This window comes from Nansenia antarctica (assembly GCF_963989245.1).
Source record: "Nansenia antarctica genome assembly, chromosome: 7".
Lineage (NCBI taxonomy): Eukaryota > Metazoa > Chordata > Actinopteri > Argentiniformes > Microstomatidae > Nansenia > Nansenia antarctica.
The window spans coordinates 44,453,614-44,473,308 of record NC_137677.1 but is presented as its reverse complement, the minus strand read 5'-3'; the positions used below and the strand labels follow the sequence as shown (position 1 = coordinate 44,473,308).

Genomic DNA, 19,695 nt, shown 5'->3' with positions numbered 1-19,695 from the left:
GTACACCAGTTGGAGGGTTTCTCCCCTTTAAAGAGAATGGCGTTGTCACCCATCTAACCATTAAGGTTACACATAGAAGACACTATTGGCCAACAAAATGGATGGTTAACTTTCTTCTCTAAATTGCTTTGCAGATTCGAGTTGACTTGGTTGGACTTAAAAAATAATACCTTAAAAAAAGAAAAGAAAAGAACAGGTCGTGAGTAACTACTAGCAGCCTAAGAAACATGGGTTTAATTTGATTGTCACTATAACATTTTGAAATGTTGTTAGGTTTGTACTAAAGTATCTGTTCTCCTCATCTCTCCTTGGTCTGACAGTTGACAGGCAGGATGACCCAAGACCAGAAGGTCTCGGGGCTGAAGAAGGAGGTGCGCTCCCTGCTCATATCAAGCAAGCTAGGCCTGTCCCTGGACCAACTGAAACAGGACTACATCAACATGATGGGCCACCCTCTGCCTCTGAAGGCCCTGGGCTTCAGCAATGTGCTGGACATGATGATGGCGATGCCTGACGTGGTGAACGTGAGGTATTTGAGAGACGGCAGCTTGGTGTTGAAAGGTAAGCCCAGTCTTATACTTTGACCTGCACAGAGCACATGTATGAAATGAAAAACAATGACTTCATTCCATCCAATCCCTTTGCTTCTCTTTTTCCTCCCATCCCTTGGTCCCTCTGCAGCGGTTGTGGACGACAGCACCAGAGGCATGGGGGAGCTGGTGGCCAGGCAGCGCAACCTCAGAAAGCGCTACAGAAAGCGCTACAGAAAGCCGTCCTCCATGGCGCGGGCCCCCGCGCCCCCGGCCCTGCCTGCTCAGCTCCGGGCCCAGCTCGGCCAGCTGCTCACCCAGGGGCCCGTTGGCCTGTCAGAGCTGGAGGCTGGCTTCGCCCGACGCTTCGGCCGCCCGCTGCGCGTCACCGACTACGGCTTCTACTCCGTCACAGAGATGCTGGCGGCGGCGGCTGACCTGGTGGCGATCAAGCAGAGCCAGACGGGCTCCCTGCTGGCCCTAAAGGTGGCGCCTGCCATGGGGCCGCTGGCGGGGCAGGTCGGGGTGTCGATGGCGCCACGGGTGACGACACCAGGGAGAACGGGACAGATAAAGCCACCTCCACCACAGCAGAACCCCTCAACAGACACAGCTGTGAGGCCGGTAGGAGACACAGGTGGGTTGATGCTGCAGTGGATATAGTATAGTGTAGTATAGTATATATATAGTGTAGTATAGTATGTATATAGTATAGTGTAGTATAGTGCAGATATATCTGTGTAGACATAAGATGGTATGTTTTCTGTTCAACATTGGTTTTTCTTCACATTTCTTAAAACATCTCTCAATGTATCCGTTTCAAGCACCTGATGTGAAAGCAGGAATACATTATCAATATTGCAATTGTTTAGCACTTGTGTCCATACTGCTCATTCAGTGTCCCTGTTTTCTACCGTTAACTATACATGGCCATGAGGGTGTGGTGTTTTAGTGGATGGTGAGTTGGATTGGTGATCAGAAGGTCATGAGTTCAAATCCCACCTGGGAACACCACCACTAGTAGGCCCTTGAGTAAGACCTGGGAACACCACCACTAGTAGGCCCTTGAGTAAGGCACTTAGCCCTAATTTACTGTGTCTCTATAATCTGTAATTGTAAGTCGCTTTGGATAAAAGCGTCTGCTAAATAGTTAAAAAGTAAAATGCATCCTATCGATTCTGTTCAGCTAATCCCACTGCATTCCCACATTCTTGAGAGCCATGTGTCCCATCGGGGGGAAGGGTCATGTGAAGATAGGGGCAGAACTGAGTACTGTATCTTATAGCAGAACTGAGTACTGTATCTTATAGCAGAACTGAGTACTGTATCTTATAGCAGAACTGAGTACTGTATCTTATAGCAGAACCTAGTACTGTATCTTATAGCTGAACTGAGTACTGTATCTTATAGCAGAACTGAGTACTGTATCTTATAGCAGAACTGAGTACTGTATCTTATAGCAGAACTGAGGACTGTATCTTATAGCAGAACTGAGGACTGTATCTTATAGCAGAACTGAGTACTGTATCTTCTAGCTCATGGTCTTGTAGAAACGCAGCACCCTGATGTTTTTGGCCAGGGGCTGTAGAGGCCGACAGCCCCACAGATGCTGAGCAGGGTGAAGGTCTGAACCCCTCCAGCCAAGGCTGCCATCTCAGCTGTGGGGCGTCGCCCTGGGAGGGCCGGAGAGAGGAGGAGGAGGAGGAGGAGGGCGAGGGCGAGGAGGAGGAGGACTCTGCCTCCAATGACACAGACTTGAAGTCAGAGACAGACCTCCGCTTCACCACCAAGACCTTCCAACAGGTGAGAGAAGAGACCCATCTGACTCTAAGATGGACTTCTTCTGGTCTAAGAAGACATGGGCAGCTGGTATGTCTGACTCAGGTCTAAGAAGACATGGGCAGCTGGTATGTCCTACTTGCCCTTTTGTTCAAGGTGTAATCCATAGCTTCTATGCCCCCTGCAGAAGCTGGACAAATTCATAGACAATTGAGGCTGAAACCAAAATGCATTCACAAGAATAGATGTGATCACCTGTCTGTCTGATCACCTGTATGTCTGATCACCTGTCTGTCTGATCACCTGTATGTCTGATCACCTGTCTGTCTGATCACCTGTCTGTCTGATCACCTGTCTGTCTGATCACCTGTCTGTCTGATCACTTGTATGTCTGATCACCTGTATGTCTGATCACCTGTATGTCTGATCACCTGTATGTCTGATCACCTGTATGTCTGTGATCACCTGTCTGTCTGATCACCTGTCTGTCTGATCACTTGTATGTCTGATCACCTGTATGTCTGATCACCTGTACATCTTCTTTAGAGATTGTAAATCTTAGAGAACCTTCATTCAGTCCTCAAAGCCTCTTTGTGGTGACACAAGTAAAAACACAAGTGTGTGTGTGTGTGTGTGTGTGTCCAGGTCCGGTCCAGTCCTGGGAAGGTGGTTCCTCTGGACGCCCTGCGGGGTCAGCGCTTGAGGGCTCCCACGCGCAGGGGCCCCCGGGGGCTGATATCTGTGCTGGTGGAGCATGTGGAGTCACCCAGCAACTTTTACATCCGCTTCAATGAGACCCAGGAGGCCCGCGCCCTGGTGGACATGATGATGAAGATGAGGTGAGGAGACGGTGCCGCTCAGACCGGGAAGGAAACATGAACAGGAAATGAATGGTTGCCTTGGTTGTAGTCATGCATCAGATGATCAGATCTCTTATCAGGTCTAATATCTCAGGTAACCACATGAATGACATAGTAGCTGGAACGTAACCCTATGGTTAGATCAGAGTACTGCATCTTCACTGGTTAAATAGAACCATGAATAGAATAAAAAAAATAATAATTATAATTATTCCTTCTTCTAGCATTGCGACTGCCAATGGCCTAGCATAGATCTTAGCATAGATGATTTTTTCTTTCAATGACTGATGGATAGATGATTCACTTACTTAAATGTATTTGTTTGAAGTCACTTTGGATAGAGGTGTAAAGTAGCCCAATGCTGTCAGAGTTTGTGGGACCATGTCTTCCTCCTAGGAGCTGCTACACCTGTCCTGAGGTGGCGGAGCGCTACGCCCTTCCCTCAGGCTTCGTGCGTCAGGGCCAGGTGTGCTGCGTGGATCCCAGAGACATGTGGTTCTACCGCGTTGTCGTCCACCGCATCCTCAGCCAGACCCAGGTGGAGGTCTACTACGTGGACTATGGGGACCTCACCACTGTGGACAGGACCCGCCTCAAGTTCCTCAAGTAGGCTTCTTCTGGTCCAGTTCAGACAGACAGACAGCAATGTAGACAAGTAGGCTTGTTCTGGTCCAGTTCAGACAGACAGACAGCAATGTAGACAAGTAGGGTTCTTCTGGTCCAGTTCAGACAGTATGCATCAATGAAAGTCAATGGGCCGGTTTCACAGACAAGGCTTACGGCTTCAGTCCTGAATGCGTGTGTCTCACGACCAAAGCGTGAGACTTGGCAGCTCTGTGTGTAGGTGTTCACTCTGTGTTTCATTGTAGCTTGGCTCTCTAAAATAAAGCTGATGTTGAGAAGCTGTATGTGACAAGAAAGCAGTCTGACCCGTAACAATGTCGTACTGTGTCCGTATGGTTTGGGTCGACACCATAGTGTGGGAGACTGCTTCTCGCCACATACTGTAGTGTGAAGTCAATGTTGCGTAAATGTGACGGTCATTTTGATGACAAGTGTTTAGACCTCCTTGTCTGTGTTGCTGTCGTCTCCCTCCAGCTCTCTGGTTTCTCACCCCAAGGTCTTGTTACTCTGAGCTCCCGGCACAAGCAGTCCCCTCATCGCTCACTGGAATCAAGCCAATGGGTGTAAGGCTCCACACAATCTCATATCACTCTTATTGACCACCAATCTCCCCAAGCTTTTAACACTGTACTGTTCCCATAGTCCCATTGACTTCCATAACCCACATTTACATTCAGGATAGCACTCTCCCATTCAAAGCGCTTTGAGTTGCATTCATGTACGAAAGGCGCCATATAAATAAAGTTTTACTTTACTTTACTTACTTATATTAATATATTAAAAGCCAGTGTTTTGGTGTTCCAGGGCAGTTGGAGTTGGAACGCCACCAGCTCCTTCCAGAAGCTGTGCTGTGAGCGCCCCCTGGTGGGAGCCCTGGACAGCTATCACACAGACTTTCTGCAGGTCTTCCTGTGTGACACAAACACAGAGGAGGATGTGTACATTCACAGTGTCCTGCAGAGCCAGGGCCACGGGATCTCCTGTCCCCCTGCATTCAACTCAGAGGTCAGTAAGGCACACACACACACACACACACACACACATACACACACACACACACACACACACACACTTGCATACACATACTGTATATATCCATTCAACAACAATGATCCATTGCATTCATCCATTTATTCTGATATATTCTTATTTCTCCTTTCAGCCGTGTGACCAGTTCAACCCTGTGACCCTCTATCTGGGAGAAGGTGTGTTTGATGAAGGAATGGAAGTGGACATGGACATGGACCAAACGCCAGAGCCCTGCACCCAAACCTCTGACACACCCCAGGTGAAGAGCTCCCCTTTCCCCATTCTAACAATACTCACACCGCACACACACACACACACACACACACACACACACATACGTACAATAGATACAAGCTTTCTTCATATAACATATCATTGTTAGATGTGCTATTTCTGTGAGGGTGCATGTGGTGAGCGATACGTGTGTTTTAGGCTGCAACCCGCCCTGCTGTCGGGATTAAAGATGAAGTGGAGGAGCTACTTGACCTCCCAGAGCTGGAGTACATCGGGGTGACGTCAAGGCCCAAGTAGGACCACTGACCCTGTATCACGCCCTCAGATTGAACAAGAGTGTGAATGTGTACAATAGATAATGCATGTCTATTAAAAGTAAATCAATTTGATTATTACTTTTGAAAAAGGGTCTTAGATGGGGGTCAGGGGAGAGTTATGGCTGCTAGGGGGGTTTTAGGACGGCTTTTAAGGCCCATTCCCGATTCCCTTCCCTACGGCTCGTTTTGGAGTGCTGCTCACTTTGGAGCCAAGGCCTCTGAACAGAGCCACAAGGCCACAAGGCCACAAGAACAGAACAGAGCCACAACAGAACAGAGCCACAAGAACAGAAGCCACAAGGCTTGAACAGAGCCACAAGGCGTAGGTAGTGGTTGAAATCTTTCCCAATTAAATGGGACAACCCTTCAAGACCCTGATGGGTCATCAGTAGTGTCATAGAAAAACATTGCTGTTAGTGATTCATTCACAATTTAAGTTTTACACTATCAATCGATCAAACACGTCAAATCAAGTCATCAAATAACAAATAACAATGCTTCATTATCAGACCATGACAGAATAACAGTGCTCTGTAGGCTATCAACTGTGCTCCTACCGTGCCAGTCTGCACTGATATAGGACAACCGTGCAACAACTTCGTGGCTTTAGTTAAATTCGGGTGTCATATGCCATCAAAGGGGGGAAATACGACATGGAAATATGTCAAAATGCATGACTATCATGCCCAAATCAGCCGTAAAATATGTAACATTAGGTAGATAACGTTAGTAGACACGGAGCGCAGTTTTAGTTTAATAAGTGCAATAGCGTCATATGCCATCAAAGGGGGGAAATACGACATGAAATGTTAAAATGCACCACTATCATGCACAAAACATGTAACGTCAGATAGATAACATTAGACACAGAACTTTTCATAATGCACTTCCAACTTTTGTTTACACTTATGTGAATCTGCCTTTTTATTAGGGACAGAAATGATCCTGGAAGACATTTTCAGAAATGTCTTAAATAAATACGCTTCTGTCCTTGCTAGTTTGTAAGCTTTGGGTTGCCATGGAAATGAGAGCATGACTGACATGATGGAAGTTTATCAAACTTGCTACTAAAGGTCTATAATTAGTATGAGTCCTGAGCTATTCTTTTTCTCCCTCTGCTCTACAGGAAGGACTCAGACGAGGCTGATCTGGTTCCGGCCCGTGAGGCAAACACTCGCTGTCCTCAGCTGGTCATAACCTTCTATGAGGAGAGGCTCAGGTGGCAGGATGGGAATCACCAGGCAGGATGAGTCACAGTAGCACCCCATCACCTGATAAATGTCCCCGTGGCCCTGTTCCTGCCTCCGGACTGTTCTCATATTAGGACTGTTTTCAGTGCGTCTCTTCCCACCACCCCCCCCATGTTATTTACATATCTTTAGCTGTTCAATAAAGGTTTTATGCTTCATTTTACCCTCTCTGTCTGGTCTCCTGTGTGTTTTCACTATGAAAGTGACATGGACCCTGACCTCTCTAGTTACATTGGTGATTACACACTGCAACGCTTCTTTTGCCACCTTTCATATGAAGGAAGACTGGGGTAGTGGTGGTCTAGTGGATAGTGAGTTGGACTTGTGATCCGAAGGTTGTGAGTTCAAATCCCGCCTGAAACCACACCACTACTAGTGTGCCCTTGGGTAAGGCACTTAGCCCTCAGTTACCCCAGGTGGAATGTCCCTGTAATTCGTAATTGTAAGTCGCTTTGGATAAAAGCGTCTGCTAAATGGCAAAATTATTATTTATTAGTTAAGACTTTCTGCTGATCAGTGCCAACAGTCAACAAGTCGATTACCTGTTGGCTCAGGAGTCCCATGTCAGGAAAGGAGCATGACATAATAAAGTGCCCTCTGTTTGTCTTTGGAAAGTTGAAACGCTGAAATGGGAAAATCGGCATACATCATATGTATCATCGTCTACCGACACCGGTTCAATGTCACAACACAGTGGTGGTAGTACCAGCAGTGCCCAACAGATGGCGCTGCAGCTCCACTTTGAGCTAAACCATCCTCATGAAAAAAAAATCCTCTGAAAGAACTAGAATCTTAGCAGTGATAAAATAGTCTGTCGTGTTAGTGGAGTTGGTAGATGGAGATGTTTCACCAAGGATAGTGTTGTGATGTGAAGTCAGGGCTGTAGAAGTAGCGCCTCTAAGGATTCTACAGTGAACACAGACAGTTGGTGTCAGGTTTGAATAATTGGGATGCTGGCAGTGTGTGTGTGTGTGTGTGTGTGTGTGTGTGTGTGTGTGGAGATCCTGGATCTGTTGTTATGGTGACACACACTGACCTCCATCTGAACCAGCAAGGACATTATCAGGACTGATACTACGGACGTTTATTTATTACCATGTGATCATGATGTACACTTCTGACTGTGACATGATAGTCTGATCGATGCTGTTCTCAGGATGGACACACGTTGAAGGTGATGGTTTTAATGGACATTGTATTGTCATTTATTTTGAGTAATATTACCAAAAACATTTTTCATTTAAAATGTCCTTTAAACCACCCATTGTACAGATTTACACACAATTTAGTTCCCAAGAACAGTTTCTCTCCCTACTGATACAGACACAATAGAGTCACACAAACCCACTAGAATAACCCTCTCCCTCAGGACTATAAACCCACTAGAATAACCCTCTCCCTCAGGACTATAAACCCACTAGAATAACCCTCTCCTACAGGACTATAAAAGTGTAAAGACTGGAGATGATGGTGTTGACACCATGAGTATCAGAACTAGACAATGACAGAGCAGAGCATCACTGGACCCCGAGGAGCCTGCAGCAACACCGCCACAGACACAATCTGTTGGACCAGAATAGTTTGATACCAATCATGTTTCTGTCAATATTTTAACAACATAGATTAGAAAAACAGGTTTATCCAGGTTGTCAATGTAGCAGAGTGCAGATAATCTCACAGGCAAGGCAAGTTAATTGCACATTTCAGACAACAGGGACAATTCAAAAAGCTTTACATACAGCATTAAAGAAAATACAGCTAGAGGAGAATAGTAAGAAAATAAAAATGACAAGAATATATCTATATATAGAGAAAATAAATAGATAAACATTTAACAAGATAATAGACAATGAATAAAAAGATATAGATAAAAGTGTTATGTCTCTCAGAGAGATGAACATATGCCAACATATAAACATATGTTTAAGTTATCCTCATATAACATATCGGTGTCGGTCGAGAGAGGACCACTTCTCAGACGCTCCACTATAGTACAGACATCTGTCTCTGGCTCTGGAGAGAAACTCACAACTACACAGAGAAGTTAACCAGACAGATAAGATAGCCAGACTGTGTTTACCACCTCAAATTAATTAATGTATGCCCAGCCAAATCCATGTTTAGAGGTAGCTAGCTAACATTACATTGATCATACTCGTAAGACTTTTCACTTTTCAAAAAATGCCGGTCGAGAGAGGACGCTGGCTGTTATATCCTAACTAGGTATGTTGATATAACTAAATATACTTTCTATATAGTAGAGCAAGCAGGAGCTGGAGACCGTGTTACTGTATTGGTGGTAACTTTATTAGTCAACAACGGAAACGGATAACACGTCATACATATATACTAGGCAGTACCCGGATGCCCCACAAGGTGGTAGTATAAGTACATGACACTGGCGTTGCTTTTTTTCACCGCTTCTCTGCACGAAATCTAGATATACTTGCAGTATACAGAGTAGATTGTCCTACAATGACACTTAGATTTAGATTTAGTAACCTAAAAAATGAATAAGACCCCTATACTTTGTTTTATTTCATTTTTTTGTTTCTCTTTATTTTACTACTTGATCTTTTCAGTTTGTAAAGCATCTTTGAGTGTCTAGAAAAGCGCTATATCTAATGTATTATTATGAATATTAATAAACCTCTGCACCTTGTATAAGTATCCTCCACCACACAGGATTAAGGTGTCAGATTATCACAGGTAGTAGCTGCATGTACGAATATTTCAAGACGTCAGCTCCGACCTTGGCTTGAAACACGAACTTTAATGATTTCCGATATTGATTTATATGAAGGAAGTATCTCACCCCCGCAAGAGATTTTGGATGAGCTCTCTAGAACTGTGACTGCTGATGGCACTTGTTCTTATGGAAGGTTAACTGGTGCTGACTGATGGACAGTTGATTCACTGACTGAGACAAATGTCCTTACTGTAAGTGTCTTTGGAGGAAAGCGTCTAATGACTGACTGCAGTGTGAATGTTAAACCTCTGGGTCAGCAGCTGTACTGTTCCATGACCAGACTGCTGCAGCTGAGGCTGGCTGAGCAGCTGCTAAAACCTGGTGACATCATCACCTGGTGACATCATCAATGTTTCCCTCTGACAGGACAGTCAGATTACATTTATTAAATGTAATTATTATTATTATTATTACCAATGATGATGATTATTATTCATTATTATTATATTTATTATTATTATAATATGTATTTTGTTATTGTAAAATTATTATTATTATTATTATTAATATTATTATTAAGTGAGTAATATTAATAATAATATTACTCACCATCCCCTAGACCTACGTGTTCCTCTGGAGGTCAAAGAGGCCAGACTTGAGAGACCCACCTACTCTAGGGTTAGGGTCTCAACTGCCTAACATGTCGGCCCTAAATCAGGTCTCGCGTCAAGTTTCAAGTTCATTTGTTACTTCACATTACACAAATGTAACAGAGTAAAATTCTTAGCCTCCGGTTCTGACATTGCATTGCAGCACAAGACATAGGCATAATAAATCAAGCATAGTAGTAGTCAACAGAGGACTAGTGTCATATGCATGGATGAAGTCTGTTTCCACAACTAGAATCTCACCTGTTTCATCAGTGCAGAGAAACCTCATCTTCGGGTGCAGAGTTGTTGGAACTATCATCAGAAGCTACGAGGAAACAAGACAAGGCCAGTTCAACTAACCAGGAATACAGAACTACATTCTGACATGGAAACAGTCCCATGTTATACGTCAACAACATTTACATGTATTCATTCATGCTTTGTTTATCCAGGTCCCTTTTCAGATATGAATCTCTTTTTCAAGGGAGCCCTGGCCAAGACGCACCATAGGAGATTAACATTCACACAGTATAAAACACAACAACAACAACAACCAAATATAGACAAATTAGATATTACAGTTTACATGGTGAACAGCCACACATGATTGTCATTCAGTTCAGTGTACATTTGTAAATGCAACATGAAGGTGTAGAATACTTACTGCTAGCTTGGGAGAAGCCTGAAACAGAATTGTACATGAAGATATTACTGACTCTTATAGTTTGGTTTAGTAGAATATTACAACTACTAACCAACATGTATGACACTTTACTAACTAACCAACATGTATGACACTTTACTAACTAACCAATACGTATGACACTTTACTAACTAACCAACATGTATGACACTTTACTAACTAACCAACATGTATGAGACGTTACTAACTACATACAGTATGTTACATCCTGTATTTCTAGTGTATTTGGTATTCCTGACAGGATCGAACCTGATAACATGCCTGTGTTCTCTTTAGATTCCTTAGAGGCGCTACTTCTACAGCCCTGACTTCACATCACAACACTATTCCTGGTGAAACATCTACATCTACCAACTCCACTAGAACACATCAATACAGACGACTTCATCACTGCTAACAAACTGACAACAACACCTCCATTGATGATATGATGAAGGGGAGGTGTTTCTCACCTTTCTTGCTCTTCCTCTTCATGATGAACACAGTGATGATGATGATGAGGAGGAGGAGTCCGACCACAGCTCCAATGATGAGGGGGGCGGGGGGGGCAGTGGTACCTGTAACCAACACAGAGCAGTCAGACTGGAACTTAGGGTCACAGTTTGGTTTCCTCTCAACCAAGCCACTTTCTCTGTCACTCAGTAAGAGTTCCTGAAGGGACTTTGTGAACTTTGAGTCACTGAGAATGATCACGTTGTATCTTCTTACCTCTGTTGGTCTTTATCATGGAGCGCTCCAGTTTGATGACGATGTCGTCCTCCATCCCAGAGAGCTGAACCACACAGTCATACTGGTTCTTCTCCCAAACCTCAGGCTTCACAAGGAGTCGAGTCCTCATCTGGAAGGTTCCGTCGAGGTTGGGGAGAACCTCTCCGTACTCCACATCCTCATACACCTCCTGTCCATCTCTCCTCCAGAACATCACAACTTCTCTGGGGTAGAAACCTGTAGCGTGGCAGGTGACTGGAGAGGAGGGGGTCTTCTGGAGCAGAGACACTGAGGGAGGGACTGGGGGGGAGGGGGGAGAGGGAGGGGGAGAGAGAGGGAGGGGGGGGAGAGAGAGGGAGAGGGGAGAGAGAGGGAGAGGGAAGAGAGAAGGAGGGGGAGAGAGAGGGGGGAAAAGACGAAGTTTGGGGGAGAGGGATGGGGAGAGAGAAGGAGAGAGAGAGAGGGAGGGAAAGAGAGGACGGGAGAGAGAGGGGGGGGGGGAATAGTAGCAGTAAAAAATAAAAGAGCAGGAAATAGAAGGAATGTAATTGTTCCACTTCAAAGTAGTTGAATATGAACATGTTGTGTCAGGTGATGTGTCAGTGTGTGTGTACCTGTCCTCTTCCCGTACTGCACGAGCCTCTTCAGCCATTCAACGCACGCCTCGGTGATGGTGTGTTTCCTGTACTCATTACCAGCTAGCTCTCTGTCCCTCCTGTGTTTGTAGATGATGGCCTGTGACACTGGAGCGATCCATGTAGATGTCTGCAGGTCAAAGGACAGGAAGTCCTCTCCATCATAACCATACTGACTAAACCCCTCTGTGACTCCAGTCTCCTCATCCCAACTACAACCAGACATACTCTGGTAAATATGTACATCTGAGAGAGAGAGAGAGAGAGAGAGAGAGAGAGAGAGAGAGAGAGAGAGAGATAGAGACAGAGACAGAGACAGAGACAGAGACAGAGAGAGAGGGGAGAGAGTGAGATTTTAGTAAAAAAAAAAAAAGTTTGTGATTACTTTATTTCCTTGTCATGTGTGGTCTGTTACTCTGAACTATTATGCATCCTGCTTCAGCCTCTGATCATCATATTTCTAAATTCATAAGCAGTTTAGTTTGGGTCGTAAAGGTCCAGAATGAAAGGTTCTGTGTCTGACAGTCCCTCAACATGGCGGAAGGTCCACTAGGTTGTTCTGGTCAGTTTAGTTCAACAGTGTTTTATCTCTCATGTAGGATCATGTTGATGCTTCTCAATGTGAGACGGATCATGTCAGAACTTTCCCAAATCCAAGAGAACAACACGGAAATATCAATTATGGTTGAAACCATTAAAAGGAATGTAACAGTGGTAAAGAAGGTATTGCTCTTACCTCCACTCTGGTTGAAACGCTGCTTTAGATCACCAATGTCTGCTTTGAAGGTGTACTGGTAGGCCATCAAAATTTGAGTCTCCGTCTCCCAGAGTTTTGGGTCATGTGCAGTTGCCTTGTCCATCCAGTCCTGTTTGGTGTTGCTGTCATAGTGAAGCACCTGAACACCATCCACCATCGCCACAACCACAAACTCTGGAAGGTTTGGAACACCAGAGGATGCAGTGAAGAAATAGTGAAAGGTGTGGGTCACTAGAAGAAACATGGATGAAAGTATGCAGAGATATAATACCATGTATATGTATGAACTCTTACAAAGGAGGTTTACCATCATATTTGGTCACACTGATGGTGAATCTTCAGACTATAAGAGACTGTCGACTCAAATCTATGTTGAACATGAAACACTTTTACTTTGTGTTTTCTTGTTATTCAGTCGACCTACAACACAGGAGAGCATTGTGTTTGTTACACCCTACACCAGGGGTCGGCAATTAAGTTTGGCTTCGGGCCCCCAATAAATTAGCCACTAGATGGCGGGCCCGAACCTAATCAAAGGCTAATTTAAGTAATTGATTCTTTAAAAATGTGACACATTCTAATGCTTTGACTTTTCTTTCGAGAGATGTACACATCACTAGTCAACTAACACAGCTTGTTTTGTGAGCCTGCTAACAATGTAAAGTAGTGTTCTAGTTAACTAGGTAGCAGTCCAATCCATTACGTTGCAGTATTTTGGCTTGACTAGCGAGTTTGTGTTGTGATTCTCAACAACGTTGAAACGTAGTTTCACCCTTTTCCATAGTTTTGAATAATAAATGTGTGGACTGACGATGTAGCGCAGCCTAACTTATTCTAATAATTATTTAACATACTTTTATTCTGATAATTATTCCCCCCTCCTCCCAGACAAGGTCACATTATTATTGGATTGGTTGTTTGCGTGTCGGGTGAAGTTAGCTAAACATTTAACCTGCTAGCTAGCAAGAGAAACATCATGTCACTCTCCAAAGGTCTAAAGAGGAAAGTTGACGGTGGAAACAGGGCATTTAAGTTCTGGGCCCTGGACAGTCTGGACGGATTGTATGGCAGCTGCTGGACTGAAAAAATCAGGTGTAGTGCTGAGGCACAAACATGTACATTTCAAGCCTGCAAACTGTGACACTTTAAATAACGTGAAAAAATACTATTGTGCAATATGACAACCCTAGTTGACTATCTGTGCAGTATAGTACAGTGGATTGTGTACATAGCCTTTATTTATGTAAACCAGCTCCTTACCTTCTTGTGATTCTTTTCTTTTTCTAAAAGTGTATTTTTTTTCCCTTTCCTAACACCAGGGGAGCCACCCCTCCTAAATTTCGTTGTTTGGTACCTGTACTGTAGCAATGACAATAAAGTCCATTCATTCATTCATTCATTTAAAGAGGAATGGACAGCGAACTATACGTTCATCCTACCTGGTTTCATCAAAGCAAAGCCGTTGTGAGATTCACATTTTCCGTGCTCACAATGTTCCTTTTCTATACATGCGAGTCGTCCTTTTCGTCAATGAATGTGATAAAGACGCACGAGAGGAATCGATTGACGCATAAAACCTTGAGAACTGCCGGATTAAAGTGACGTCCATATCACCAGATATCAAGCAAATAGTGACCGATGGGAGATGCCACTTTTCACATTAAGTGAGTACCAAGCCTGTCGTTATTGTATTTAATAACCTAATTGTATTTTGTATATTTTGAATGAATGGCTCATTGTAATTATTATCCCTAATAGCGTGTTTGCTCTGTCGTTTCAGGAGCATAGGCCTATGCACCACCACCGCTTTGTTACTGTTCATATGTGTGTTGCAGTCACATATACGTAAACATTACATTTGAATGATTTACTGAGCTGGTGTTATTTTTTTCAAACCACACACCGCATGTCGGCTATTTCAGCACCACGCCTTGTCCACCTACTTATGATTCACCATGAGGGGTTCAGCGTCAGTGCGCTTCGGTGCACCCCGCTGCCTGATTGTCTGTCCCTGTGTCATTCACTCTCAACATGGATAAAAGTACAATAAGCATTATTCAGGTGGAGGTAGATTCTCTATTCGGACATTATAGGCGCTATATGTGGGACTGTCGGTCCGATATTGTAAAAAAAAAAGAAGAAAAAAAAAGAAGAAATAAGTGGATTCTCAAAATAATCTGCTGGGCCAAATATTATTGGTGATGGGCCAGCAATGGCCCGCGGGCCCCCTATTGCCGACCCCTGCCCTACACCCTCTATCATCCCCAGTGTTTCCTCTACATGCATTTATTGGTGGCGGGCCGCCACGAATGAATTTCCTCCGCCACGAATTGATTCAGTCCACAAAAAAAAAAAAAAAAATCTGAACATTTTAGCTGATTAAAATATATCTGATCCTAGATCAGCGCTATAATGGATGTTGACTAAAAGTGCACCTAAATCCACGCCCATCTCTCTCTAACCGCTGATCCAAAATCTGATTAATGACATTCAGTTGACGACGTGACACAAGGGCTCCTGATTGGTCTAAATGTGAACTGTAGTATTATTGTTATTGTGTACAGGCCACCGTAGTGACATCAGGGGGGTATTCCATCAACATCGCTAAAGGGAAAATCCAGGTTTAGTCTGATAAATCTCGCGAGAGTTCTTAAAAATATCCAGGCATATTCTGATAGGTCTCGTGAGAGTTATCAAAAATAAGCCAGGATTTTCCTTTAGCGACGTTGATGGAATACCCCCCAGGCCAGGTGGGCAGGTTACGACGAGACAACAAGAGACCGGTATTGTAGAGCTTACAGAGCGAGTTAAAATAAAGACACTTACATTGAAATACAGAAGGACTCACGTGTATGTTTAATAGAATAACACGACATGGTGTCAGAAGTCCTGTAAGTGAGTGTTAAGAGTTAGATCGTCCGACAAGTGTCATTTGAGCTCGTGACGGTGAGAAGGGAGAAGAAAAGATGGATGCTAATGCTAACGCGGGAGCAGCTGCAGTCCAGAGAACGGTGCCAGTTTCAAGTGCTACGTTAGCAGACATTAGCAAGTCAAAAAACGATTCTTATGTGCCGTCACTTTAGCAACGACACAGTATTGTCAAGGGGAAAAGAAGGGGAGACGATTTTTTTATTGACAACGGAATTACATGCTGGAAAAACATGCAGCTAAAATTCAGGGAACATTTGGACAATAAGAGACACACGGGAGAAGTACGGGAAAACAGGGCTCATGTGGGTCTCATCAAAGGTAAGAGTTTGTTTTCTTTAACTCAGCTGATACTCAGCTGTTTACCGAATGCTCCATCTGACTGTGATTTTACTTCTGTAATGTGGTGGGTTGACATAATTCACGCACGGAACTATAGGTTGAGACTATTGTTCCGTCCGTAGTACCCAAGTTGTTTAGACTGTTCTATTTACTGCTTGAGTACAGTGGCGGCTCCTGCCAAATCTCTCAGGGGGGGCAATTGTTGCGTTGATGGTTAAGGTGACACGTTCAAGGGTAAATTCACCTAAATCAGCGGGCTTAAATAAATTGACTCTCACAGCCATTGGTATTCAGTTATCACATCTTTTATTTTAGGTGCAGCAAATCCAGGATAAAGAGCAGTGGCACAGGGGCTGATAATGTGCAATGGATGGATAAAACTATTTACATACTACAAAATACAAAATATGGACGGCATACATACTGCTCACTTGTATTGAAATTTAGCTCGTCTCTCTTTCAAAGCAGCAAAACAATCAATGACCCTCTCATTAAAATCAGGCATCTTCCTGACTAGTTCCCTCTCCATTGAAAGCATGGCCAGTGCATTCAGGCGCTCCTGGCCCATTGTGTTTCGCAGGAAGTTCTTGATTCTCTTAAGGGTCGAGAAACACCTCTCAGCTTCAGCTGTTGTCATGGGAGTAGTAATTAGGATGTTCAACAGAGCTACAGTCTCAGAGAAAGTCTCCTGGAGGTTGTAACTGTGTAGAACCTGGTACAGTGCCAGTGCACCAGAGCAGCCCTTGAACTCAGCACTCTCATAGACAAGGGACAGCTCAGTCTTGAGCTTCACCTGGTTCAGCATGGGGTATGCCTTGACAGTGGTGTTCAGAGCCTCAACAGGGAATGCATGGCAGTGCTGTTGGAACATCTCTCCTTGGAGCAGCGTGGCACTCACAAGGTGGTTGGTGAAAGAAAACCTTTCTTTGGAGTGGGCCAGGATTGTGTCTTGCACCTGTCCTGCTGTAAACCGTGCTCCATTGTCCCAAACCAAATTCCTAACATGTTTACATGTCATGGCAATAACGTCTTCTGATTCTGATTCTGATTCACGGACACGCCCTCTCCTGGACATGCCCTCTCTTGGACACGCCCTCTCCGACTGTCCCACTTCAACCAGTGTGGCAAACAACGGGGTGGAGTAGTTAAGCGGGTATCGAACTCACAACCTTCCACTTCCAAACCGGTTAACACCAAAGAGTTAACTCCCCTGGCGTAGCTCCTAACGGGCATGACACAGGGTCATCATTACTGATACGGTATCAGTTACAACTTGTTGCAGGATGATGTCCCCAAATACAATTTGGCAGGAGGAGGCGGCAACTCCAAAAAGTTTTCTTCTGTCATTGAAACATATGGGTTTACAGTAGGCATACACTATTAGACAAATGCGTCACACGTGTATTTGTGTCTCTTTTGTACAGTTATCTGTTTTCACCCTAAGTAAGCCCTAAACCGGAGGGTTCGAGAATGTTATTATTATCCATCATCACTGTCAAGTCGCAACAACCCTCCCACGTTCAACGGGGAAAAAAACAACACCCTTGAAAGCATTTAACAATGAAGTATTGTTTCCTAGAAATACACTGTTTTCCTTTTTATTTCAGGATATATATAAACTAATATTCGTCTGAAACTGCTACTACACCGCGTTGTCAATAACAACGATCTAGTTCCACATCGAGCGCAGGCAGGGTGGTCCATTCAACATTTCGCATCCATCGCCACACGAAAGTCGACGGGCGTCACACAAGCGGCAAAGAGGAACTGTGCGTTATTGACCAAAAACCTCCAAGCGCACAAAACAAATGCAGCCAAACCTAACAAGAAAAACACAGTTGATACGTCACATATGAGACAAATACCTTATTTTGGCCTTTAGATTTCTTGCCGACAACGTTGAGTGAAGATGGAGTTTTTTCAGACCCTCAGTCGTTTCAGTTTTTTCCCTCCTGGCTTTTCCACCACTCCTACTGTAAACAGGCAGAAGTGGGCTGTGCTGCTCCGGGGAAATCACGGCAGGTGAACGAAGCTACGCCGGACATGACGTAAGCACGTACGATTCTTTGTGCATGTCCCAAAACCCCATAGACAAATGACCGAATGGCCTGAAGTTACCAAAATAGATTTTACATGCAAGTCTACGAGAACAGCCTAGTGCAACTTCGAGTAGACTGAAAGTTGCCCTGAAAGGGGCGGGACTTGAAGCTGATTGGAACATACTCCACAGAACACTAGCTGATTGGACTATGATATACTCCACAGAACACTAGCTGATTGGACTATGATATTCAGAAGCAACACTGTCTAGAAGTCATAGAAAAAAAATCTCTCTCTTCTCCCTTTGGTGGGGCATTGTCCAATTGCCCCTAATGAACCAGCCTCCCCTGCTTGAGTGTGTTGTTGACAATCGTTCATGTCCTTCATTAAACGTTTAGCTTTGTCATTTGATACGCCGCCTACGACTACCATCTCTCTGCACTACAGTAAACAGTTAATCAGTAACGTTAGCCGCTTTTGTGCTCATGTAGGCCTACTTCGTATTATATTATAGCTGATGATCTTTGTGTGTGTGTATGTGACTGTCAGTCACAAGTTTATATTCTGTATATTCATTTATTTATTTTTTTGGCCATCCTCTAGTTTTGGCTGTGATAAAAAATAATAAAAATAAAATAAATATAGATCGTTGTTTTGAGCGTGCGTGCGCGTTTCATGCGCGTGCACGTGAAAAAAATCGCAGCGCGAAAATCGCAGCGCGCGGTCACGGCCATCCGCCACCATTGTAAAAATTCCTGGAGGAAACACTGATCCCCCTCTCCTCTCCTCCTCCTAACACCCTATACCCTCTATCATCCCCCTCTCCTCTCCTCCTCCTAACACCCTACTACACCCTCTATCATTCAACTAGTTATCTACTGAACTATCTAACATTCAACTAGTTATCTGCTGAACTATCCAATATTCAACTAGTTATCTACTGAACTATCCAACATTCAACCGGGGGCCTAACCCTGACCCTAACCCTAACCCTGACCCAGACCCTGACCCTGACCCTAACCCTGACCCTAACCCTGACCCTGACCCTGACCCTAACCCTGACCCTGACCATGACCATGACCCTGACCCAGACCCTAACCCTGACCCTGACCCTAGGTGTTGAGCTTGTTGTCCCCTAACATATCCCTACCCTGACCCTGACCTGACCCTGACCTGACCCTGACCTGACCCTGACCTAACCCAGTGGAGGTGGAGGTGTGTACAGGGGGCCTGGCAGCAAACACAGAGTTCCCTGTAGTTGTTAGACTGGAGTCAATCTGATGATGTTTGACATCACGCTGAAGGAGGTGCTTCTCTTTTTGATGAAAAACACGTTCATAAAACCACACAGTGTGACAAAACATTTTGACCAATAGCAGCCAGATTTGTGAGCTGTTGTGACCGTAAAAGGAAGTCTGATGGAACACAACACAAATCAAGGCGAGGGACTTTCCAGGAAGTCAAGTCTTAAATATCTTAAACATTTTCAAGGCAAGGGACTCAGATTAAGACTGTGTTATTAATGTTTTTGTTGTGCCTCCTAATCTGACACGCCCCCGTGAGCCTCGTTCTGGCGCCCCCTCCCGGCCGGATTGAGTGGGCCGGATCTCTGGCTCTGTT

The 19,695-nt window shown here is 44.4% G+C and overlaps 1 protein-coding gene across 1 annotated transcript; it reads left to right on the top strand.

Moving 5' to 3' along the window:
• Positions 1-332: 332 nt before the first annotated feature.
• On the top strand, positions 333-6,623 carry LOC308161845 (tudor domain-containing protein 5-like; the record flags this gene model as incomplete). Its single annotated transcript, XM_080535923.1, has 9 exons — positions 333-561; positions 682-1,154; positions 2,955-3,148; positions 3,566-3,775; positions 4,290-4,356; positions 4,598-4,798; positions 4,956-5,081; positions 5,255-5,349; positions 6,500-6,623. 9 exons carry the CDS (start codon positions 333-335, stop codon positions 6,621-6,623), a joined length of 1,719 nt encoding a protein of 572 aa, XP_080392049.1.
• Positions 6,624-19,695: the final 13,072 nt, after the last annotated feature.